The sequence below is a fragment of the Apteryx rowi genome, unplaced genomic scaffold (genome assembly GCF_003343035.1).
Source record: "Apteryx rowi isolate R43461 unplaced genomic scaffold, aptRow1 scaffold_74, whole genome shotgun sequence".
Taxonomy (NCBI): Eukaryota; Metazoa; Chordata; class Aves; order Apterygiformes; family Apterygidae; genus Apteryx; species Apteryx rowi.
Genome location: NW_020451027.1, coordinates 1,492,904 through 1,519,395, shown reverse-complemented (window position 1 = coordinate 1,519,395; position 26,492 = coordinate 1,492,904). Strand labels below are relative to the sequence as shown.

Below are 26,492 nucleotides of genomic sequence, written 5' to 3'. Positions count from 1 at the left end.
GAGGTGTGCGTGGAGGCAGCGTGCCCGGGAATGTCCGTTGAGGTGTGCGTGGAGGCAGCGTGCCCGGGAATGTCCGTTGAGGTGTGCGTGGAGGCGGCATGCCCAGGGATGTCCGTTGAGGTGTGCGTGGAGGCAGCGTGCCCGGGAATGTCCGTTGAGGTGTGCGTGGAGGCGGCGTGCCCAGGGATGTCCGTTGAGGTGTGCGTGGAGGCGGCGTGCCCAGGGATGTCCGTTGAGGTGTGCGTGGAGGCGGCGTGCCCAGGATACATCAGAGCCTTTTCAGCTGAATGCACTCAAAAGAGAACAAAACACAACAAACAGCTGCATTCAAGAAAATAACTTTCTATTTTTAAATGGTTACAAGAAAGAGAGAAAAGAAAATAATCCAGTTTTGACTGAAATACATCTGATAGGTGAACTGACCTTGAATTTTCAAGTTACATTTAAGTCTTACTATTCACACGTTTCCAATAGTTTTTGAATTACATGTTTCTGAAAAAGTGAAAAAACTAGTTACATATTTCAATGTCAAGTTTTAACCTGAAGTACAAAGGGGAGACAATGCAAGATTTAGAATGGGAGAATTGCAGAGATTATAAACATCAAATGACTGTGCAACAAAATCAACTAAATTCCACTGAAATGACTGCAGTCTGCATAGTAGAACAAAATTAATTTAGTTTCATAAACAGAACGGTTCCACATTACTCAGCTTTTCAGGAAACAGGTGGAGGGATACATTTATATGGAAGCATGGAAAATAACATCTCTACATAATGCTGTTTAAAACTAATTTAAATTTTAATTCAAAAACAAGGAAATAAATAGTTAGACATAACAGTAGAGTATTTCTTCATTTTCATTACACATTGACCTTTGAACACCTAGGAGACAGTTATTCATCTTCTTTATTCTGGCCCTTTAATATACCTTAAGGCAGTGCTCCTACTAAAGCAAAAAGACATTCTTACCAGGACTCTGACAGTTAACAGTTTCTCTRAACTGCCTGTTCTACTATCTAGTCTCTGCTTTCACGCCTATGTTTTCTAGGAATAGCTTTACCAGCCTCCTCTTGGCCTACTCTTCCCATGTCATCTGACTTCCAAGGATGTCCACAGAATGAGAACATTAATTCTATACTACAGCATGCTACAGTCTTGACCCTCAACACATCAGCAGTAATATCCACTTAATCTTACATGAAATTAAAAGAACAAATCACAAAATTAATTCTAAAAAAGCATCCTAAAGCAATAAAGTAAACCTATTTTGGGACAGTTTGCTATGGAGCAGTTTCATATCGAAGTGTCTTGTTTTTTTAATCAGACAGTCTGTCCCAATAGATTACAAATCTCAAAGAGGGCTTTTAGAGATGCCTCTAGAGCTTTGTATACATATTTTCTTCTCATTTTGTCATCATAGCAAAAACGTTCTTCTGAGTTACAGCCTTGTCATATGGCTTACGTGATTTGGCTAATTCAACTACCTTTTAAAGTAAAAGTAATAGAGTAGTAATTTTTCTTTGAAGCTGTGTGCTTTTTGTTGTTGAGAACTCAGTTCTTTGAGTACCTCTCTCATTTTTGTTGAATAATCACTTCAAGACATCCTGTGTTTCTGTTATCATTTCTATTATCCGAATTGTTATTCACGCATTTATCTTTTCCTGTTAGAATATTTAGTTAATATGTTCTAGTAACTCAATGTCTTTCCTCTGTATAAGATAGCATTTTCCTACTTCTTAGGCATTCCCTCTTTGCTGGTGATGCTGAGGCCTTTGGTATAAGTGCAACCATTTGTCCCAGATTAGATTTTCTTCCCTCAGGCATCCCAGCTGGTCTTCATACAGAATCAGAGACAAAACAAAAGCAATCAATCAAAAGGCAATTTTTGACTCACAAAACAGTAAGGAACTATATACAATTATACAAAAAAGATGATGGCAATTTGGGTGTAAGAGCCTAACCTCACTTCCCATTCACACAAATTAATTTATAATTTTTCTAGAACAGGCCTAATCTATAAATTGAAGCTGGGGAGAAAGGTGGTAGCATTTAGTCATTAAACATGCTCTGAATCTTGTTTGAGAGGAATGGTTGTTGGCTCCTGAATTACAGATTGAGCAGTATTGCTGTATGTATTTTCCTTTCAAATGTCAGTGCGGTGTAGTGTCTTTTGGCAGTGTTGCTGCATTAGATTTCTTTAGCGATCACATTCAATTATATGCATCTCAACTTTAACRGGAAAGTACAAGAATGGCATGCATCTGTTTTTCTCGTTTTCATCCCAATTACTGAAGTAAGAAATAAGTTTCAGCAATTTAGGATTTCTTCATTCATGATTTTCTAGTGTGGAGTACTTTTATTTCAGTATACTTATGTAATTTGTTGCTTTCTATACTGTATAAAAGTAATAAGAATCTCTAAGAATAACTCCCTTAATTTGAGGGCTTATTAAACTGAATAAACCTTGAATATTCTGTTTGAAATTGCAGATTGTAATGTGAAAAATATCTTTGAACTGAAGTTCCCTGAAAAACCCGATTGAATTAGACCTGCTTTGAGCAGTGGGTTGGACTGGATAACCTCTGGTGGTCCCTTCCAACTTTAATTATTCTATGCTTTCCTGAGACTGCTGGCTAGGTAAGTATACCACTGCATAACATAAACACTTTGGACAGAGTAAATCAGAGGAATTTATCTTTTTGCAATGAGGGAGTAATACAAACAAATTTTATCTGATGTAATATGGAGTAATCAGAGGAATTTTTCAGAACCTTTTTGTAGCAAGAAAAAGAGATCAAATACACTAGAGTCGTCAAAGCAAGTTATCAGATTAAAACTGTTAATAGTGCTCACCACCTCTTTCACACTGACAATCTTCACAAGTTCCCATCTCCAACCCATTTTCATTATCTACCATGGAACAATTGAGAAAGATATTTTAGTGATGATATGCTTTGCGAGTCCAGAATTAACATAAAACTGATAATTCTGAAGAAGGTTTCATGAACAGTGATACTTTTGGGGGTGAGGGCTTGCAAGCTATATCAAAATTGTGCAAATTCACAACGTGTTATGGAGTTACTTTTGCTAAATACTAGAACTTCACTACTGTTCCTCCCTACATATTTTTTGTTCTTAAAATATCATACTGAATTATGAGTAGAATTTTACAGTATACCAGAATCTATGGTATTATTAAGCCAAGAAATGCAGGATTTTTATTAACAAACTTTTTAATATTTGTCTGAGGTGTGAAAGTATTATGCACAGTTTGTATATAGTCTAATCAATACAGAAATACTGAATTCAAGGTTAAATAACGAATCAACTGCCAAAAAGAAACTGAATTATAAAACAAAGAGCCTCCACCAGGAGTCATGAGCACCAACCTAGCATAAGGTTATTTTGTTTCACACAAGTTAGTCAATTCATGCCCTTATCTCAGTTAGAGTTTGCTTTTCTAAAAAGCAAAACCTAAGTAAAAGATAAAATCAATTTACTGGACCAGTCAAAGAGACTTTATGAGAATTATTCCCTAGACAAATGGAATGCTTGTGCATGGCCAAATTTGGTTGTACAGTTCTTTAATTTTTGACGGGGGGAAATCCTATTAAAAATAATTGACCAGGTTTTGTATATACTTTAAAATAAATTTATAATATTGCAACACCTATTAAAAAAAAAAGAAATGTTCGCAATCCAAACTGTGCTTGGGAATAGAATCTCTTAAGCAGCCTTACATATTCTTTTGCTACATAATGCCTTTGATTACAACCGAAGAAAAACATGTAAAATTGTGCAAGACCATTCCCTATTTCTACCACTCAGAAACAAAAATGAATACAAAGAAGAAGATGAGATAAATGCTATTGTATTCCAAAACCTGAAAAAGAAAGAAGCTCAAACATAACAGAATTGCAATAATATGAGACAGCTGAAAGACTGATTTGACTTTCAGTTTGCAAGCACGCTTGCATGCATTTGCTAGCTATGGAGTAAACAACATAGCTAACCTGCTGCTGACTGCGTATGCTCTGTCTGGGCCACATCCTGTGAAGCTTACAGTGCTAGCCAAAACTTGATTTTAAGGCACCATAGGCAGGTATCAGCATATTAATTTCTGGTATTTTCTGAAAACTAAATAAAGAACACTGAATTATAATTTAATTAACAAATGTTCTGAAAACAATTAAATTAGACTTTCTAAATTGATAAATCTTTATGAGATGTATAATCCATATATGGAAGATACATCAGGAAATGTATTGATCCTATTTTTAGGACAATTTACACTTACATGTTCTCCATCACCACTGCCACCAGAATCCTCCCTCCTTCCTTTAAGTCATAGGCATACAAAACAAACTGCAAGCATTATGCTACTTGCTATATAGCAGTCCCATCTTATGATTAGCAAAACACTTTACGTACTTGTTAATAGAAAAAGCAACGGGAAATTTGGAGTTGAGCTTTCCTTTCCACTTTCACTGTAAATCTGAAAAGCTGCCTACTTTGTCATCCTCTTCTGCTGGTGGCTTTGAAAGACAAATCTTCCCCTCCTCCCCTGTGTGAAGAACACTTAATGAAATCTTGCAAAAACATTATTTTTCCTTTTTGTAGTCTGTACCTCACTCCTCCTCCTCACAGCTCTTTTACTTCATGTCACGACCAGCGGTAATAGTGTAAATTCGCCCCACAGAGAATAATACATTTTCAGACATGAGAACTGTGCTGAATCATCCCAGATCCTGTCTGACAGTACAAAGAAGTGGCATGAGTACCAACGTTTTTTACTAATTTTTGTAGTGCTAAGGTTAGGGAGGCACAAAGGCCCCCTTTGACTGCACGCAAGGAGGCTGGCGCCGGCAGGGCAATCAGTCACAGCAGGGGCGTGCTGGTGCGAGGCTCACACTGCAGGACGTCCCTCGGGGCGGCGCGGGCGGGAGGCCGGAGCCCCGGGAGCCCCCGGCTTTCGCCGCCGCCCCGAGAGAGCTGCGACCTTCCCCTCGGCGCCCGCTGCGGCTGCGCCGGGGGCCGCCCGTGCCCCCCCGGCCGCCCCCCGAGGCGGGGAGGGGGCTGCCCCGCAGCGGCGGCGGCGGGAGGAGATGGAGGGAGGCGCGGGGGAAAGGCTGGCGGTGGCGAGGCGGGCGGGGGCAGGGGGAGGAAATGGCGGCCCCGGGCGAGAGGGCGGCGAGGCAGCGCGGCCGCCCGGCGCCGCTGCGGGGCAGGCGGAGAGCGGCCTGTGCCCCGCGCCGGGGCAGGCGGAGAGCGGCCTGTGCCCCGCGCCGGGGCAGGCGGAGAGCGGCCTGTGCCCCGCGGCGGGCCGCTCGTGCCATCCGTGCGCGGGGGCAGCGCGGATGGCGCCGCCTGTTGAACGGCGGCGGTTAGCCGGACCCTGCCCTGCGCTCGTTGCTCTGCCGAAGCTGGTGAGCCGTGGGGCCGTGCGTACGCCGATCCGGCTACGAAGTCACCCGAGCGGCAAGACAGGACAGGACAGGGCAAGTGAGAGGTGAGGGGCAGGACAGCAGTACTTGGATGCGGCGTCGCTTTCCTGCGCTTGCTCGAAGAGCTAAGGGAGATCTGCGGTAGTCTGCGTAAACGCTGGGTGTGCTGAACTGAGAGCGACGAAAATTAGGAAGTATGCTTTTTATAATTGTATATGATTTATAATTGCTTTATAAAAAGGATACTCACATCATTATAAATGGGGGGGGGAGGGGGGAAGTAGCTGAGGCCCAATTTTGCTTCTTACATTTTTGATGTTCTCTTAAATAGAAGTGAGGTCAGGCCTACCTCTGCTTAATTGTGAGTTGAAAAGCACAAGAAATAGCAAACTATGTAATTTGAGATGTTATAAAATATTCCAAAAAATAAGGTTTTTATTTTTTTTTTAGCGTTATCAAAATACTATGGATAAGAACGTTCAAGAAAAACTGTTTACAGGAATGATTAAATTCACACCTCCATTGTACAAACAACGTTACCAGTTCATCAAAGATTTAGTGGGGAAATACAAACCTAAGAAGGTTGGTATGTTTTGTCTTTTTGCATTTTACATACAAAAAAAAAAAAAAAGGAAATGCATAAAGTGTCTCAGGAACATAGGAAATGCCTAGATAATCTCATGACATAGTTACCAAACAACAGTACTTAAGGAACTATTGTTAAAACCAAATTGCTGCAGCAGACATTGCTGGTGATCCTGTTTTGTTTTTCAGCAGTGCATATAATTAATGTTAACTGATAGGAAGAGGGGAAAAATGTTATAAACAAGAAAAATACCCTGTTCTGGAGAGTAGGTGGCATTCTGGTTTTAATTTATGTTTTGGGGGTTTTATGGCTTTTGGTTCTCCCTTCTTTTAACTTAGATTCCCTTTGCTTTCTGGGGTTTATAGTTCCCTGTACAGTATCAGTATTACCTCATCATTCACATGGATGTTCTCATGTGAGAAGTGACCACTTTCTTGAAGTTTGCCCCCCACTCACCACCCTCCTGGCCAAATATCCCAGCACTCTTGTTTTCAGTACTCTGGAAATATAAATTAAGGAGTGCTGTGTAGTGGTTGCTCTTTTGTAATGTGATTGCCTCCCCAGCACCTCTGTCAAAAACACAGAAAGCTGAGAATTAACACTATCTTCAATGTGTAACTCTGTGAAACTAATTTTCATGTATTAGGAAGCGTGCAACCAATTGATGAGAAATGCAGCAGCTGTGTGCTCACGTACTCATACTGCTAGTAACTGCTAATCCAGTCCAGGAGGTCATGGCATTCTGATCTGTTTTTAAATTGAACATATTCAGGAGTGTTGTATCTGTATTTAAAGGATTGAAAGTCCTGTCTTAAGGTGTAAAACTTCTTTTGTGGGGTGGGAGGGTGAGGGGGATGGAGCTTTCTGGTTACCCACAGGGTAGGGGTAAGTAAGAGAAACAACTCAGGATTTCCACATTCAGAACTGAGCAGTGTGCTTCAACTTTGACTTCCAGAGAGCTTGAGGGGGAAAAAAAAAATTGGGGTGCGGTTTGTTTGGGGTTCTACTCAACTACTTCTTAAGCTTATAATAAAAGGTATCTATTATATATTCGATGTTGTGGTCGGAATGTCCTCAGCCACCTAAACATTAGATTGGGACCGTAAACTTGTTTTTATGTAGATGCTTTGCTACTTACCTGGCTGCTGGTGAGCCTATTCTCAGTGTTTTGCATGGCATGGAGAGTAGTCGAGTGAAAAGCAGTGGTCAATGTACACCTACAGCAAATTCATAGTTACTACAGCTTTAACAGTCAAAGTGATATTTCAAGTTATTTGAGGGAATATGCCTTCATGTGGAAGACCTTCTCTGGAGTCAGTAGAATGTTCTACATGTACTGGGTTATATGTGTAATAATAAAAGGTCAGCCCCTTCAGAATATCTTGTAGGACCTTTATGTTATGTTTTAAAAATAATTTTCAGAGTCGCTTATCCTGTTGCATGAAACGGTATATTTTAGTTACAATTGTGAAATGTTTTACTTTGTCATAAAAATGTTACTCTGGTAAAAATATAGAATGTGTTTTATGAAAGTCTTCAAAATTACTTAGAAATATTAACATTGTTACATCTACACATTTTTTTTATTAATTTACAGGTGGCAGATTTGGGATGTGCTGACTGTACTCTTCTCTGGATGCTAAAATTCTGCAGCTGCATTGAAGTGTTAGCTGGGTTAGATATCTGTGAGAATGTGATGAAGGAGAAAATGTAAGCTCTTGCATTATTATGTTTATTTAAGGTTTGTATTTGGCTTGACCTAGTGGAATGTGACATCATTCTTGTCAAGAATTTCTAAACAAGGTTAAATGCAGAGTTATCTACTGCGGGGCGACTGCCTACATTATGAGCTGTGTCGGATTTACTAGGGAGACTGTGGGCTGTCGTTGCCTATAACGCTGCCTAATGCAGCAAAGGTCTAGGGCGCGGAAAGCCTCGGAAGGTGCGTGCATCTGGGAAGCACACCACGTTTGTGATGGTGCTAAAGCATTGTATGGCGCTGGTATTACTAGTTCTGTGTATGCTCATATGTGACGGTACTATGGGATCCAAAGCTGATCTCTGTAAAATGTGTATGTAACACTCCTTCGGTGACCATGGTGTGGATTTCATTCTTGTTTTCCTTTTTAAAATGGTAAGGTTAGCTCAATGTTTTTATGTCTGGCTGAGGAGGCTCTAAAATTTGAAATTTATATAATCTGTCAATCCTGAGGCAGTTTGGTGAGGAATGCCAAAGTTTATCTCTTGAAAGCTGATTAATATGCATTTACTTAACTTGTAGGATATAGATTCTGACATTGCTGTTTGTGCTTTCTCAATGATGAAGAAAATTGAACTTTTACTAAATTTAATGTTTCTTATGTTTTATTTATCTGATACCATATTTCAGAATAAAATTTTTACATACATTTCAGTTCTCATTCTTTTTTATTTAGAAAATAAAATTAGGTTAATATGCTTGCCTAGTAACTTCCAAAAAACCTTATAAAGCATGTCTTAATGAGTTTTACTGTGTTTCTAGAGTTGAGCTACTATCAGAATTTACAGCATCCTCTGCTTTCAGAGAGGCTTGAGAGTACAGTGGGATTTTTTTGTTTTGTTTTTTCCAAACATGAAGGACAACTGCTGGATTAACTCCTCTGCTCTTTATGTCCTATTGTAGATACTCACAAAAAGAGTTTGCTTGTTTGCATTAGAAATTATTTTTTTCCTTTAAAAGAATTAACTTTTAGGGGATTTACAAAGTATCAAAGTAGGACATCAGCTAGTACAGTTGCATGCAAAATTTGATGTCACTTTTTTTTTATACTTCTGTAGGCATAGGTTGTCTCCTCTTCCTGGTGATTATTTGCAACCAGCTGAAAGATCTCTAACTGTTACGTTGCATCATGGCTCAGTTGCTCACAAAGATCCCTGCATGTGTGGTTTTGACTTGATAACATGCATTGAATTGTGAGTATTGGGCCAACATACTACATCTTTCTTTAGCCTCTTGCTTATGAATGTTTATAAGTAGATCAGAATTCCACATTTCTTGCTGTATTTTTTCTTTGGCATGGTACCTAAGTGTTGCAATACTCACCAAGTTAACAAGGGTTGAACTTAGAATGTAAGGTCCTTACTCCATACAGACCTGATCGACCCTTTCAAGCAGAAGAGTAGCAGAAGGTGGTGCCTTCTAATTTGTGCTCAAATTAATCATACTAAGAAATTCTAGTGGTGCTAGCTCATGGTGGAAAAAAGAATATGCATGAAAGAGAACAAAATGCAAGAGAAAATCTTTTCAGACAAAAAACTGCACTGCCAGTCTAATATTGCAGACCTAGGCTTAAAATTCCAAGGTACAGATAGGACTTTGGGGCTGTGGGKTTTTTTTGTTTTGTTTTTTTATTTAACTAGTTGTTGTGAAGATTAAAAAACTATAGTAAGGTGTTTTTAAGGACATACGAAAACTTATGCTTTACAGAATAGAGCATCTGGAAGAATCAGAACTGGAAAAGTTTCCTGAAGTGGTGTTTGGTTTCATGGCTCCAACCATGGTTGTGATAACTACTCCAAACTCAGAATTTAACCCGTTACTTCCAGGAGTGACATTTTTCAGGCATCCAGACCACAAATTTGAATGGAACCGAGCAGAATTTCAAAGCTGGTGAGTTTACTGAACGTCATATGCTGACAGCTTTGAATGTTAAGTAATGTGAGAAAGGGATAGCTATAATTTTTCAGTATGGTTTCTCTATGTGGTTTTGTGTCAGTGGAGTTTCACAACTACTGATTTAATGAAACATTTCTTTACTATTATAATATAAATAGTTAAGTGTACTCYGTGAGTTTTGCATTTTATGATGCTTTTAAGTTGGCTTGCTTTTATTGTAACTRCTCTGCAAAAATATTTAAAAGCTTTGTTTTCCCTTTTTATGCATATTTATTATAGTTTATACAGTAAAAGTATAAAGTATTAAATAAGCCTTTTAACATAATATCCTGCTATAGAAATGCTTCATAAGCTCCTCGGAACTGTGCTCACTCTGTTACTCTGGACTTTTATGTAAGAGTATGCAAGCAAATTTATCAAATATTCGCAACAGCAGAGCATATTGAATAAATTTAAGGMCATTATAGTGGATCATAGCACAACAAAAGATTTGATGCAAAGCATATGAACATGACAGAGGTTGCACAAGGTATGTTTCCCTATAATATCAGCAGGTGTAATCAAAACAAAAGGAAAGAATGGGATATATATCCCATGGGAACATTGAAGTTTCGGGCAGTTGTGGAAGAAAATACGATTTAGAGTAAATGATGCCTTACTTCAATTGCCAAATTTTTGCCAGAAATTGTAGCTTGGGAAATCTGCCCCTTAAATCAGGTTGTTTTTTCCATAGACTTTAGTTTTTGAAGTATGCAGTGATTGTTAAGTAGATAGCTTTGAAAAAGTTGAAGAACAAATATTGCCTTGAATAATAATACTAAAACCTGCCTGCATTATTCGTGGTAGAATGAATATCTGAGAGACTATTTATATGACTTAAAGTAATTAAAGTAAATTTAGATTCTACTTTTAGATATGTATGAATTAGAACTATTGAGATCCCTCAAAGAACGATATTTTTGGAGCTGTAAGCATGAGAAGGTCTTTAAATTTGTGCTGTGAAGTATGTGTATTGCAATATTCTCTAAAAGTAGTAAGATACAAATTCAATCGGTACTTCCTCATGGAGAATGCAGCAGGTAGGTAGTGCCGTTTTATTTCCCTGCTTCCTGGTCCCATCACTCATTTTGTACTGGTTTTACAGTACGACAAGATCGTTTTTCATCTAGATGCCATGTACATTGTTGTAACCTTGAGCTGGTGGACTTTGTTCTTTCTACATTTACAACAAACCTTACCTCCCCTGAGCTAGTCTCTTGTGGCTTTTGGGAGGTGTGTGGGTTTTTAGGGGTTCTTCTTAAGTAGTTCTGTGCTCTAAAACTGCTATTTTTTGTACACAGTTCATTTTTGAATGTTTTTAAGACAGTGAGTAAGCAACTGGGAATATGTATATTCTATGTAGATATTTTAGAAATAATAATTTTTGGTTACCTAAATTATTGATATTAAATGATTCAGGGCATGATAGGAATACAATTGCAGCTGTGATACAGCAAAAATTTTGACAATGCTTMTCTTCTGGCATGCGAGCAATACTATTAAAGAAACTGTGCTTGAGCATTCACAGGGTCAGGATCTTGCTTCTCTAAGAGAGTGAGTGTTTATCACATTAAAAGGTGAGTATTTAGTATGATCAGCTTATGTTGTTTTTCTCAGGGCACTAGGTATTGCTAGATGCTACGATTACTCAGTGGAATTTACTGGCGTAGGGCCCCCACCAACAGGAATGGAGCATGTTGGGTTTTGTACCCAAATAGGTGTGTTTGTAAGAAAATATTCCCAAACCAGTGAAAGTGTTCATTTTGAGAAACCCACCAAAGCAGCTTACAAAACTGTAAGTATTGTTTCCTTTCTACAGGAGGATTTAAAAAAATAGTCTATAATCTGCCTGTGAAGTGTTCTTACTACCATTGCAATCTACTCTTGCTACTGGGCCTTAGCTCTGTAACATGCACTAAGTCCATGTGTTTCTAATTATATACAGGCCTTTAACTTTTAGATAATTAGCTAAATAGCAATATGTATAACCATTCTTATTTTAACGTGCTGTTATCCCTAGAATGAAAATTCTCCCTTCCTCCAGATATCCTGTGACACTGTTTATATAATCGTTCCTGTAATCGTTCTTTTCTATCATGTGGCTGTTAAGGTTGTTGGCACTTGATACAGACTGTTCCAGATGCATTAAAACAAACAAAAACAATAAAAAATGCACTTCTRACAGGGAATGTATGTTTTGAAGGACTGCACGGCCTCATCAGATRTATTATCAGAAGGTGGGCATTCGGCTGAAATTGGACTGACAGGGCCTGTGCCGTGTGGTCTGCCTTTCTCTGCAGCATGTGGTGTAGTCCATTCCTGAACCTTGGTGGTTTTAGGTAACCAGTTCCTACTTCTGCAGAGGCGTGGGATCTTGCCAAGTACCCTGTTCTCCACTGGCACATGCTAAAGCTTTCTGGCTTTTAGTCCTTTTAGCACTAAAGTTTTGTGTTAGAGTTTTGAAAAATAGTATGTAGGAATATGCAAAAAATGAATTTTTTTGGACTGAATATCTTAATATTTTAGTACTTTATGATACTATGATATATAGTTGCCTCTAATTGAACCTTTGGGTGCAGGGACCCAGTTTTGTTCTATGTTCTTGCACTGGTAGGGACAAGTCTGTCAGGACTGTTGTAGATCCAAAATTAGGTAACATTAGATAACGTTTTTGTCAAGTACTGTGCTGAATATTGCAATACATCACAACGGCAAAGTCTAATGCATCTAATTAAGTGCCACGTAGAACTTTTTTTTTTTCGGGGATAACTGAGCATTAAGTAATAATCCAAAAAGACAAATATATTGGGGTTTTTTTGATCTTATGAGGACTTGAATTATTTGTTTCAGTGAGCATATTCTAATATTTCACATCTTTGTTTAAAAATATATATGTATCTTTAAGTTACTTGTGACCTGAAATGAAATTCATTTTAATTTATAGGAACATCTTTTGTAGTTTCTAAGCTATAAAGACATTCTATATGTTTGAAATCTCACCTATTTGCTGCTGTCTTTATCAGAATACTGAAGTGCTTTTTAGTCCTCAAAAAATCAACTTTGAAATGTGTCTAGGTGCCTGACATATCATATTAAAAATTGCTTTCATTATGTTCTGTCACAGGGTCCTCATGGACATAGTTTTGACATTAACACCATTTGAGTTTAAACAAGAGAACCGTTATATCTTACGTGTTTCTTATGAAAACAGGGCTATCAAATTAATTTTTGTTTTATTAAGTAACCATTTTAGGGGAATGGATTTTAAGATCTAATCGGAAAGTAATATGGAATTGTCATAGACTAGTGGTAGTGGGTTGGTGGTATAAAGCACTGCCTGGTAAGCTAGTGGGAACGAGGTTGTCTGCCTAGTTTTCTTAATCCCCTTGGAGTATAGCTCAGTGTAGAACATACCACAGTTGATTGATTTTGATGTGGCAGGATTTTTTAGCATTCTCTGCATCTGAAAGAGCAGGTTTTTATGTTTCACTCTGAAAACAGAGTAAAAGGCATAGTCACAGCCACAGTTTCTTCATGACAGTTTGGAAGCAGTTCAGAATCTACGTAGCTGTGGGACTGTCACCAGATGCTGATGATCAGTAATATGGAAAATAAGAAAATGACTAAAAAAAATTAAAGAATTGCAGATCTTCACCTGACTGATCTTCAAGTGTAGCTTGCAGATATAAGCCTGCTTTCTGAAGTTCTGTTAACTTTTCTAATTGCCATTGTAGTTGTGATGTATAATAATCCAGTGATATTGTCTAATTTTCCTGTTATCTGAAAATGTTTAAAGCCAAAAACAAAACAGAATTTAATCCAAAAATATACTGACATTTTAGAAGCTCTTTTGAACAAATAGTTGTTGAGATATGAGTCTATGATAATGATAATTGTTTTATATGTTCTTGTATGTCGTAAAGGTCTTCAAAGCAGTGTATCCAAGTCTTAAAGATGAGAAGTACCTGCAGAATGCAGTGGTCAGTGAAGTTGTTTTCACAGCACAGGTCATTAAGCGAAGTCTGCTGGCCCATTTAAAATCAGAACATGAGGAGTATAATGATAGTCCTGCTGAGATAAAATCTAAATTCCAACATTCAAAGAACTGTGTTTCAGAAGATCCTGAAAAACTGGCTGTTGAAAGAAGCATGGAGCCATTTGTCAATGGAAATGTGGTTTATATACCTCTTACAAAAATCTTTTCATTTCCCAAAGTGAATCAACTTTGTGGCACGTTTGACAAGTTATGCAAACTTATTACTGGCAAGGTCACACTGAGCAGTGATGGTTCTGCTGTGATGGTCAATACTGAACATGAAAATGAAGAGGAAGAGAATTAGATTGCAGATTTCTCACACAAAGTTTAAAGTAATGAAGGTATTGTTTTTTGTAGCTCTAGCCTGGTGGGTTCTGTATGCTAACTAGAGCTGCAAAAGGCACTTAYGTTCATAGTTAAACCTTCCAGTATTTACCCCTTAGCACCTCTCTCATTTAGTGGTAAATTAATGGTTCTGGCAAAGATCACTCAAAACCACAGGATTTTTAGAATAAGAGTGTCAGGTGTTAAAAATGAAGGCATTAATCCCCATGAAGAAGCAAAATGYAGTAGTAGTTATGACTAGATTCTCCTTGGTAATCTTTTGTTAGCTCCAAGGGTAGTTGATGAGAACACAGAACTACATTGTTATGCTGAATAATATGAGTCAGGCTTAGGTTTAGGGCAGATTTTTTTCTTAATAGAATAAAATTTGCAGATGCTGTTTCCAAGATGAGCACATAGTCAGTCTGGGAGAAAATTAAATAGTGTTCCAGATAAACTGAAATATGTCACAGATGGTTGAAGGTCAGGAAATTCAATAATGAGGAAAAGTACCATGACCTTGAATGTACGTTAGCAGAAATGGGTAGATTCCCACAATTATTTTCTCCAGTTTCTTCTTAACTGCTGCTTGGGAAATAACTTGCATGCTGTAACTCTCTGGAAGCTGAATTTACTTAATTTGAAAGCAGTATCTCTGACTATTCTGTTTTTGAAAAAAATCTGTCATTGTGAATGGTAATCTGGCCCCACAGTATCTGGAAAAATTCTCCCTTTTCATGTGCAGTTATTGTCCAAAAATTCTTGCAGACTTATTCAGCAGAAATAAAAAGCACGGGTGTTATTGGCAGTGGCTTGGCCAAGATAGCTGCTTTTCTAAGTAGAGTTGAATTGTATGTGTAGATGCTTAGTAAGCAAATGTTAGACTCTTGACTTCTGAAGACTGAAATGTTGAAGGGTGCACGGGACTGGCATATTCTGACAGGTGCAGTACAGTTACACACTGCAACTTCTTGAGTTTCTTCTCATACCCAAAATACATAATTTTATCTTACCCAAGGTGGTACTTAAGAGTAAAGAGATGGTTAATTAAAAGGCCTCACTCCAGATATATTTCACAATTTCTTTGGCAGCTTTGAATGAGCAGTTATTATAGAAACTGACTTCGTGTTTGTGAAACGTGAAAGTTTCACAGCTTTCCAAAAATAAAAAGTCTGTGTAAGGGCTGACTGTATTCTACCTTCTGAATATCTGGAATTTGCTTGAATTGGTTAAAGTGAAAGACCAGACATAAAGGGAAATTTCTCTGAATTGAGGAAAGGTTAATCTATAACAGGCTCAGTTTCTGAGCTTCAGAGAAAGAAGAATGATATGCAGTGCTCTGTCATACAGAATGATTAAAAAATGCTCACTTAATAATATCTTTTGTGGGATAATTTTCTCCCACAATAAATAGAAATGGCTTATTAGAAATTATTTTTAATGCAATATTTAGAATGATTTTTAAACATTGTGATACCAACCTGCCATACCTTGTATGTTTAAAATATATGTGAAATTCAAAATTGGTAAATATTCTTTGGACACTAATAAGCATAACTGTGACTATAATAACTTTGAGAGTGAGTCCAGCTGCATTAGTTTCTTCTTAGAAAATATCTCCGCTGTTCACTGCATGGTTTGTATAATTAGAAGATTTTTGGACCATGGTACTTCTTACTTCCCGTGTAATTTCCTCTTGTTTATATTTTTTTATTTAGTATACTTTGTAGCTTGATCATTTTAAAGTGAGGGGAAGGAAGGTGGAGGATTCCAGATCTGGAATATTTGCCTTCAATTCTGTGTTCAGCTAATATTTAATTAAACTTCTACGCATATCTGTGAATAAAGGCAGTATTTATTGTGTCACATTTAAACTTCCAGTTTAAAACAGCCCAAGGTCAATCCAATGTTTCAAACTAGGATGCTGTAAGGAAGTATACGCAGACTAAATGTTTTAGCTTGCATGTGACGATATTACTGACCAGGAGATGGCGCACACTTCTCAAAACAGATCAACCTTAGGTTGTTCTAAATTTTAAAATCCAAACAAAGTGGATCTGTCATTGACTTCCTTTGATAAAACATCCTGAAATAAGAAATATTATCATTTATGACTGTCACGGGGATTTGGCGAAAAAATGAAGAAGCTTAATAACTACTTGCTCAATTTATACTTGCTTTGAACTGGCTAATAATTGTAAAATTACTCTAAGATTTTGACTTCTGTGTTCTTACAGGAGTAAAACTGTTCTGGGAACTGCATTTAATTCCATAGAAATCACAGCTGCTTTACAGTCTGAATTTGGGGCTGGAAAGGATTTTGTTTGCTTCAACTTTCTTGCATTCATTCCTTTAGGAAATCTTCTTAATGAGGCTGTATGCTGGTATGTGAATAAATATTGCACTGTTGGGGGATGTGTGTGTGGAGGGGGGGGAAGAAAGATTATTGATTTGGCAGAAAAAAATTATCAGTACAAGCAATTTGAGTTATTTTTGCAATTGTTTGGGTTTAATCAGGTACAAAAGTGAATAAAGAGCATCAGAAGAGAGACGAGTTTTGGGAAATAGCCAAATTATTAGTTTTGAAGAGTTTAAAAGTAGAATGATAACAGGTCCAGACGAAGAAAACAGTTCCATACACTGTTTGTGGCATCTGAACCAAAGCAGAGAATTGGAGAAAGCACATGGAAAAAAGGTGGACAAGAAAGCCAATGTGGTAAAAATACAGTGCAGTATCTTAAATATAAAGGATATAACTTGATACTTAATGAGCAAGCTAGTAGGGATTTAATATGGTCAGAATGGCTGAACAGAATGATTTTGATGATAGTATTTTAGGTGAAGTAAGTTTAAAAAAWATATATATATATGTGAATAAATTTAAAAAATACACTCTCAGATTATATTTAATAAAACAAAAAAACAGTTGCCTAATTCAGAGTCCTACGAAATGCAATCCTGAATTTTTGGAGGCCTGAGGAGTTAATTGTCCATCTCCCCAGACCTTTCCCAAATGAATAGATCTTAGAGCTAATATGAAACTTCTGTTTCAGTTCTTTCTTTCATGGGCTTCCATGGTGTTAGGCTCTGTTCCAGGCTTGTTAACGTTAGGTTGCTAAATGCGATTTGGATCATTCAGTTACAGCTGGTTTATGTGCATCTCATAACGATTAGCTGTTGGGATTCTTCTATTGAAAGAGACTAGAGGAAACAGGAAAAGAGCTGCTGAAATGGCAGAATAATTTTTATGCAAAGAGTTCATTGCATTTTCTTTCTGGTATACAAAACAAACTGAACTGTTCGTGTTCAGTACTGCATTACTGGGAACATCCTGTAAATAAAATGCAGTAACGCTGGCATATACTTAAATGAAGATACTGGGGAAATATTACCAGCTCATAAGAGGAGGTACTAAAAAGACTACAAGTGTATGAACAATTTTAGTTTTAGTACATGCAACTCTGAGCTTGAGCAAAGCTTTTTTTTGTTTGCTAACTTGGGTTTACAGATTTCCCTTCTGATTTATTTTTAGAAACATGTTACTTAATGCTTTCATGTCTTTAACAAGCAAGCAACAAAACTGAATTAATCTGTCCCACAGAAACATCAAGAAATATATTGAGAAAATGTTTGCCTTTCTCCTCCTTGTTGGCAGATCCTGCTGTTTGGCCATACAGGGAATTGAGTCAACTTATTTGTCACAGAAGCTTGCGCTGGTTCAAGGAGTAAAGGGAGGAGAGCAGGCAGGAATGACCAGTTGGGTGGGGAGAAGGCAGAATTACTTGTTTTGCTTCAAGAATTATAGAGCCATTTTTCCCCCATGCCAGTCTTTGCCGGTATGTTGTAGTCCCACCTCGGAAGGTTCACAAAGTGCACCTAAGTGTTCTGTGATAGCAGGCAAGTTCTGGTGCTTCACAGCTCTAGAGGTAAAGTAAAAACTCTTAATCCCTACTGCACAATAAATTGATTACTGAACCGAGTGCCAAAACAGTAGCTTGTACTGTAATTATCTGCAATTTTCACCAACCTAGAATTTTCAATGGAAGAACAGCTATTTACTTACTGCAATACCAAAAAGCTTCTTTATACCTGTGTTGAATGCAGGGGGGTGCACTGATGAGAAAGGAAATACATAGACCATAAGTGTGGGTTTTTTTTTTTTGTTTTTTTTTTGCAAATACACCTCCTTATTTTTTGAAGTTATGCATACTATATGAAAAGTTTAACTACTGTAAGTCATTAAACTCAATTGAGAAGGATTAACYTTTTTGTCAGTTGCTGGATGAGGAGGGACTATATACACAGTGACCTTACTTTTCCCAAGTACAGTTAGTTGTAGACACAGGGGAGGCTGTTAAATAACTAATTCATTAATATGCCTGAAACTTTAAAATTGACTTTTATTTGCATGATAAGACTCATTATATATTAAGTGAGAAGTCATATGGGAGTTATTAGTTTCCTATACCCTAATAAAATGGAGATCTGCTTCCCAGAACATGCACTAAACTAGCTAATTCATGATATCCCTTATGCATTAAAGAAATAAGCTTAAGACTAGTTTAAGTACTTGTTCATTTTAATACTTGTTTTAATTTCTTTGGATAATGGTACATATTTGTTTTTGTAGCCAGGAGACATATATAACTTACATACTGATGATGCAATTTAATACTTTAGACTAGGTATGAAGTCTAATAAGCTGCAGAGGGAAAGTTTGAAAAGAAAYAGAGAAACTGAAGTTTACTTTACTAAGGTTTAAATTAAATTTGCCTTCTTTGCATTAAAAAAAAAGTTGTTTAGAAACAGATTCCAAGCTGAAGACATGACTTTATTGAATGCATGAGACTTTTGCATTATGTACTTAAAGTAAAAACAAAACCATACCCCAAACAGTTTACTAAATGACAATCTGATACATTTATAACAGTTTACAGAAAAGAAAATACCACATCTAAATATSAAAGTCACATTCCACTTACTTACAAAATACGCACAGTTATGGAATCTCTTCAAAGAATTGTAGCTCAAAGTGTGAACAATAAAATACTGGAATACAGCTTTATTAAAAGCTGAATTCCCATGTAAACTTCCCTCCTATTTAAAGGATCTCCCAAGGCATGAAAATAATTGGTTTCTAGTAAACAAAATGCCTAGTCTATGTCAATTAGCTGTGTATTTTAACATAGAATACAAATCTGGGCTATGGAAACACCCTTAGGAATTACATAAATATTTGTACGATGTTTTAAAAGTATACTTTAACTGTATCTCCCCCCCCCCCCAAGTAGTGCAGTACACAACCACCTAACTAGTTATGTGCTTTTGACGGATTTGTCAAAAGTGTACCAATGTTCAGGAGTACTGAAAGCAATATAACTTGTTTCATGCATTTTTGACTTGCAGTAGGATTTTTTTATGTGTGTGCAAGTTTTGTAACAGGATAGGAAACTCATGCTTTGAGAAACGGCAGAATACTAGCAGTTATTATGTGTTTTCTGTTTAAAATTCCTATGGAGGACAAAAACCACAACTACATAAATGCTTTTGAACTTTAGAACTCAAACAAGGTAATAACAGGAGGTTAAATACCTGGCATCAATAAAAACCTTCATTCTTTATACACAGGCTGATTAGTGKTGCTGTGTAATTGGCATTGAAGGAAAATAACAGTTGGCAGTAATTAATTTAGTATCTTAGCCAAAGGCTGGACATTATGCAATAAAAACTTATGTTTTAGAACAATTTTTTTTTTCAGGTTCTTTACAAATCCTAAGATTCTTTTGAACAAAATGATAATGGCATCTATTGCTGCCTTAGTTTTGTTTAASTAACGTTATATCAGGTGAAGAAGCTTGGGTTACCTTCAAGATAAGCTAGCCTTGTGACTGCTCTTCTGTTAGGAAGAGCAGACATCAGAGTGTAGTATAACAAGTTGCTGTATTTCGAGCAGAAGTAGATTGAAGATGGAATGACTCAATTTTGACATTCTCAGAAGCCAAGAATTACTAGTATTTGTAGAAGGATGGGGGGGGGGAGACAAAATAAAATGAGCAGCTGATCAATGCAGAACCATTCATCTAACTTCTATTAGTATTTCTTCATGGAGCAGAGAAAACTGAAATTTGGGAGAAATGGCAGCTGTAGCCATAGGTCATTCTCACCACCACATTATTTTTAGCATATTTTACTTTTTTCCCCTCTGGTTAGTGATGGGCTAAAGGGCTAAAAAGATTTTGCACACATATTCTACTGAATTTCAGGGGAGGGAAGAAAATTTTAAGCTTTGCTCTACTATCAGTAACTTTGCAGTCAATGATAAAAATGAGCATTTTATAGGAAAGTCAGAAGTGGCAGTTACTGGGTCCTAGATCACTTTGTAAAAGTGTTATATCTGTTTTCCAATTCATAAAAATACCTCTCATTTGACTTTGAAATAGAAAAATCTAAATACTTTATTAAAAAAAGTAATACAAGCATACATTTCTAGCCCCATTAACACAGTGGAAATATTTTTGCACATATTTCTTTGCAGACAATTAACAGCAGCTAAAATACAACCTTTGTATTTATACTTTTTAACCTATTAGAACAGTCCAAAGTAAAGAGATAATAATGAACAGTAGGAAATARAAGTATTTAAGTATGAGCTATTTCTCAATTATGGTACTCATCATACTCAATAACATTACTCAAACTTCATACTCTGAAATGTCCTTTAAAATGTAAATAAAAATGGAGTTTAACTATACTATGAATTTATGGAAAACATAAAATCTGTTGAACAGGATGTCAGACATCAATCTGAGAAGATTTGAAGCCTCCAGCGCCTTCTGTGGCTACACTATTTCTATTTTTATTTAATTCAAGCCTTATTGATACAATAAGTGATAACAAAATTAAGTATCTGCAGTTTACAATTAAAACACAGCAGATCCAAGCCTGAATTAGAACTGTCTCACCTCATACATCCCTATCAAAATGGATTCTTTTGTACTTCAGTGAAATCTTAAAAGATTTTTCATCTTTTCTGCCACAGTCAACTATTTGTGCAAATTTAAATACAGTACATTTACCTTAATGTAATAATGGACAGATGGTGAAGAAATAAATGAAATGACATGAAATGACAGGTCTGTTGCACAGTAAAGCTTTTCTCAGAGTGCTGAGAGAATGTATACAATAAAGTGCTTCTCTTAGTAAGTTATAGTAGTTTAGATATTTGTCTATTTTTAAAGCTTAAGTTGTTTAGTAGAGTTTAACCTCCCTGTACCTTCCCCTTCCCTCAAGGCACCTTCAAAATACAAGCAAAGCACTAAGCAGCTGTGAAGGATTCAGCTATAAAAGTTCATAGTGGTGTAAGTTACTGACTAGTTTGTTAAACAGTACCATCCATTGCATCTCAAGGCTCTGTGGAAGAAGCTTTAAACTCCAGACTTGAGAATCCCAGAGACAAAATGGCTTTCTGGATAATACATTAGTGTGCCTAGGTATTTTGATGATGAAGCCCATTTCTTTTATCATTTACACAGAGCCAGGTGTCACATTTTGATGTGCTTAATCCTCTAGACTTCATTTAGAAGTAACACAACCTATTAATGGATAGTTGATACTTATTAAGTAGTAGCTTTTTTAAAATGCATCTGAAGCTAACCTCTACTGTTCTACTGTACAATAAGGTTATGTTCAATACTTTAAAGAGAATGTTTTGGATATGTTTAAATCATAGTTGGGCTGTTTTGGGGAGACCATAATCTTTACTTCATATTAATTCTGATTGATAGAAGGAATTAGCTGCTGTAAGATTAAAATTGCAGGTAGGATCAAATTAAGTCCAATTAATTTCTTCGGGTTCATTTAAGACTGATTCCTTAAAGGTAAGGCTTCTTTAGGAAAGAAGTTACAAACAAAGCATATCATCGTAATTGATCTCCTGTATAAAACACTGAAATAGGACCTCTTTATCATGCTTCCACAAAGATGTTTCACACAACTTACAAAGCAAGTAATTCATTAACATCAGGTAAAGCTTACAAAAACAGTTTAAGTGCTTGCACAAGGCATACGTGGCTAAACATTGCCTTCATACCACAGAAGATTTGAAGCTCTATGAGCAAGAGGCATTCCATTAATTAAAAAAGAAAAAAGACCCCCCCACCCCCACCCAGCTACCTTGCATTCAGTTCATCTTGTCTTTCACAACTCTTATAACAGAGCAGACAAGAACTGACATATCCRCTCTGGAGCTCCAACTTTTTTCTTCTGTTCAAGTTCTTCTAGTCTAGCGTTTTATCACCACTTGTTCATATGCTCCAGATCCTACTCTGAAAGAATGTTTGAAAGACGTTAGTTCAGTTCTGATTTTAATGCAAGTTAAACAGTGAGTATCACAGAAAAACAATARAGTATACTGGAAAAAGAGTGAGAATCTTGCATCAGAACAGCTAAGTCTGAAGGTTAGAAAACGTGCACTGTTATCATGCCATTGAATAACCTACAGCATAATGAATTAAAGGGTTTTGTGTTACATACAGTCAAATACAAGGAATGATAAATAATGTTACTAAGACCTGCAAAGGAAGTTATTGTTGGACTTCTCTATAATTCCTTAAACATTATCTTTAGGGCAAAAGAAATCAGCGTTAACATATTCAGCTAATAGAGTTTTTTTTTTATATAAGTAAAAAAATGGAAAGGGACTTAAAAACAATAAGTGCTAGTCCTCTTACACTAAGATACAAGAAAAGTGTCTTGCGGTCCTTTGTTCACATCAAATTGTGAACACACAGTTACAGAACTCTATTTGCCTTCCCCATATGACAGAGCATAGTGGGAAATTTTATGTGCCAACTTGCAACACTGTGTAAAAAGGAGGGCAAGCTCTGGTTTAGTAAGAGACACCTATTATATATTCTGCCTGGACCATTCTGGTAACTAAATTAAAACTGGATGTCTCCATATACTACTGTATTGTGTTCTGTACCCATACACATCATCTGAGATAGAAATAAGCATGCCTAGTCTGCAAATAAACCAATGATTTATCTTTTAGCCATCAGTATTGCTTGCTTGTATAATGTTTTTATTACTGTCAGCAGATGATCARCTCTCTCCATACCTAATTCCAGAGGTACTTGCCAAAATTAGAGTACAGTTGCTATGTTAATTTCTTGAGATAATGAAAAAAAAATCTTAAGTTATACTGAACTGCAGAATCCTTGTATTAGAGCGTATTCTTAGCTTTTTATAATGTTTGCTAGTCTGAAAAGACTACATTCAGCTTAAGGCATATATTGTACAGTATTTGAAGAGGTTTTAAAGAAGAATAACTCTGTCCAGTTCTAACAAAGGCAATTACATGAATATAGTCTGAGGCAGATTATCAAAACAGAGTGTTTAGGGCTACAACTAGGTGAAAGATGAACAAGCTACTGAAACAGGAAAAACGTAGCTTATGGAACAAAAAGGAGTTGTGAGCAAAACTAAAGGAAAGAAAGTTAGGCTTGATATCAGGGAGAGAGAAGAGTTTGGTACTATAAGGATGGATGGGTAAGTCACTTTACACTTCCTTCCAGTTCCAAAGTAATATAGTAAGTCTATAAAGCTAAGATTTCAAACTGGCACCCATTTCCTATGTCCATACCAAAACATTATTCGTACCTGAAGATTTTGGAACTGAGACTCTTCAGGACTTCCAAAAGTTAGAATGCTTATGGTGGCACCTCAGTTTGGATTTGGGAACTAACCTATGTGTTCTGGCTTAAAACCTGACAATCTATTTTTTTTGGTCCCTCAAATGATGCAGAATGGAAAAATTGAAGATTAAGAAGGTATATACAGAATAATTGTTGTATAAGGTGCATTTTTGTTTAATGATACCCATGGATTAATTGTTCAGGCTACATACCTGTTAGGTAGATGATGGCTTCCAAAAGAAGTGCTTCCACCAGGGCCCACAAATAATCTTAAACCTTCCTCTAAAAATGAAGCAAATTAACATATGTTAGCTTCCTTTAATATTGCCCTAACTAAAACTAAGTTATTTAAAATCTAACAATTTTGTAAATGATTCTTTCTGATGCAAATATTTTAAGCAATGCGAAACTGAACTTCACACGTTATAGCTTAGAGGAACTAAATTTCTTGTAGATTTGCCCGTGTTCTTTCTTTTCATACTTAGAGTAATCCTTTAGGAAAGTTACTGGAGTCATGCAAGGGTCTGTCTTTTCAACTTCTGGGAGATGGGATCAAGTAGAAGATTTTGTGATCCAGATACATATTCCTTATGATCACAAGCAACTGGAACTATGAAGAAAATGAATTCTCTTTAAGGTCTGTAATGTGCATCAACTTTCCTCAAGTTTCCTTATTTCTCTCCATACCTTCTGCACTTGAATCTAAACTGAAGTCTTGACTTTGGAGTATTTTTTCAACTATATCATCCGCGTCAACTCTGGTAGCGTCAACCCTCTTCAGCTGTGACTCCACAGAGTCTTGCTTCACAGGATGCCTGCAAAAATGAATATATTTAGAGCACTGAGAAGTGATACAGTAAATTACACTTTACTTCTGTTAGATAAGCCTTTCAAGTTAAACATACCTGCAGAGTTTTTCTGAGGACTCATCTTTAACAGATGTATCAAAGTTCATTTCCGTTACCTTTAGGTCACCCTCTTCACATGGCTCTAGAATACTTCCAATTCCCGTTGAGGTACTACCCACTGAGGCGTTTCTCCTGTGGCAGAGTTCAGAGAAACTGGATGATCTAGAGTGACACGTACTGTATCCTGCTGGGAAACGGGAGAGCTAGGTTATGTCTGCTGTTGACAGCCAAGGTCATCACTTACCTTTTATCATCCTGAAAGCAGAACTTGTGTTTTGACTTCCTGAAAAGAGACTTCAGAAGCCTTACAAATGTTATGTGCATACACAAACTAGGCAATTCACTTAGTTTTTTGTATTCTAGCACATGCCATTTTCTCTTTATTCTCAGATGACTTTATAATTAGCTTGGATCTGCTAGTCTAGATGTTTTGTTTTACATTTTTAGGGAAGAAAGGGGTTTTGTTATAAATTCTTTCCCCCTTTTTTTTTGAATGACCAAGCACAGTTACTGGATATGTTTTTCATTATCTTGTTAAAAAAAGTGCAGGATAAACAAGTCCTTTAATTTTTTTGCTCATTTCCTGCATGTAGAAGTAGATGACAGATTGAAGTATTTTTATTAAAGGCAGTGACTTTTTATGTTCTTTTTCACTATGGGAAAAATCAGCTTCAGTCAATGTATCCTTTAATTTTGGTTTGTCCAATTTGATTTCTCCCACGTGGGGAAAAAACATGAATCTGTTCTCTCTTGATCTTACATAGAAAAAAAAATTTTTTTAAATCAATTAACTTCTGTTATTGTTTCCTATTACATATGGCTAAGCTCTACTGAAAGCTAAACATACAATTTGGAGTACATGGGCAGTTCCAGGTTCACTACTAAATATTCTGTGTAGTGACTGAAGTTTCAAGGCTATAGAGGGAAGCCAGCTGCTTTTCTGCAGAACCATTACTAAAAAGCCTCCTTCCCCCAATACATAGTTTCTGGATTTTTTTTTTTTTCTTAATAGTTTGCCATTCAAGCACTCTTAAATGCTACCTGCTRTCCTGTTCAACATACAGTGATAAATGATGGCAACATCAATCTCCAGTAAGTCTGTTCTCTTAATCTAAATAACTCTTGCTTTCTAACAAATGCAATAACTCGGTGTGTCATTACTTCCATTTAAGCTTTAGAGCTGACCAAGCCTCCATTCATAAATTAGTTGGTTTTACACACACAAAAGGTAAGAATCTCTCTCAGACATTACTTGGTGTGACAAAGCTAAGGGAAAAAGCTGTGTCACATCCAAACAGGTAATAAATTATGCTTTAAGGGGAAAGAAGTTACCCTCCCAACTTGTTCCCCTCTTACAAACCCCTCTCCAAACCTGAAACTCTTAGGAAAAAGTTTCAGAAGTTCAAACTTCTCTTAAACATACAAAATATACTTATTTTCTGCAGTTCTAAAATTTTTGAAGTTAATAAGAAGAACAATTTGTAGAAAAATTGCTAACAGCTACCTGACAGTTTTGACTGCTGACTTGCATAGCTCGATGTTCTGGAATGTCCACATGCACCAAGTTCGTCTGGGACTGAGGCACTCTTTGCCGAGACATCTGCAACACGTGCAAGTAAGATAATGTTGCTAAAACCAGCATTATTCGTACTCTGCCTGTAATTTTGATTAGACTCAAATATCACATTTCCCAAATGTGATTAGGGACTTGACACTATTTTTTTGTTTTGTTTTTAAAATTAACCTTTCAAAGATGCAAGTGCTGCAAAAAACATAATGCATGTTAAGGAATAAGTGCTCTCT

At 36.7% G+C, this 26,492-nt stretch overlaps 3 protein-coding genes across 12 annotated transcripts in view; 1 reads left to right on the top strand and 2 right to left on the bottom strand.

Moving 5' to 3' along the window:
• The window catches only part of LOC112976525 (histidine-rich protein PFHRP-II-like), a 3,536-nt gene extending 538 nt beyond the window's left edge, over positions 1-2,998 (bottom strand). The window contains exons 1-2 of the mRNA XM_026087886.1: positions 2,856-2,998; positions 10-292 (exon numbers count right to left, since the gene is read on the bottom strand). Of these exons, the coding sequence (XP_025943671.1) occupies positions 10-292; positions 2,856-2,919 (347 nt within the window). The 5' untranslated portion in view covers positions 2,920-2,998. The remainder of the gene's footprint in view (positions 1-9; positions 293-2,855) is intronic.
• HENMT1 (HEN methyltransferase 1) overlaps positions 1-21,241 on the top strand; it is a 21,805-nt gene extending 564 nt beyond the window's left edge. Inside the window, exons 1-10 of one of the 6 annotated variants that reach the window (XR_003257045.1) lie at positions 278-413; positions 2,492-2,639; positions 5,897-6,028; positions 7,630-7,742; positions 8,850-8,984; positions 9,499-9,681; positions 11,344-11,521; positions 13,650-14,103; positions 16,324-16,470; positions 17,688-21,241. Coding sequence is in view for 4 of the 6 variants with exons in the window: in XM_026087835.1 (XP_025943620.1) it covers positions 5,912-6,028; positions 7,630-7,742; positions 8,850-8,984; positions 9,499-9,681; positions 11,344-11,521; positions 13,650-14,066 (1,143 nt within the window). In the remaining 2 variants the exon portion in view is untranslated. The other 5 variants (XR_003257044.1, XM_026087831.1, XM_026087835.1 and 2 more) reach the window with 5 other exon arrangements.
• FAM102B (family with sequence similarity 102 member B) overlaps positions 18,897-26,492 on the bottom strand; it is a 27,421-nt gene continuing 19,825 nt past the window's right edge. For 2 of the 5 annotated variants that reach the window (XM_026087836.1, XM_026087840.1), the window contains exons 7-11: positions 26,194-26,289; positions 24,687-24,876; positions 24,469-24,596; positions 23,994-24,063; positions 18,897-22,410 (exon numbers count right to left, since the gene is read on the bottom strand). In XM_026087836.1, the coding sequence (XP_025943621.1) occupies positions 22,368-22,410; positions 23,994-24,063; positions 24,469-24,596; positions 24,687-24,876; positions 26,194-26,289 (527 nt within the window). In that variant the 3' untranslated portion in view covers positions 18,897-22,367. Of the gene's footprint in view, positions 22,411-23,993; positions 24,064-24,262; positions 24,392-24,468; positions 24,597-24,686; positions 24,877-26,193; positions 26,290-26,492 lie in introns of those variants that run through there. The other 3 variants (XM_026087839.1, XM_026087837.1, XM_026087838.1) reach the window with 3 other exon arrangements.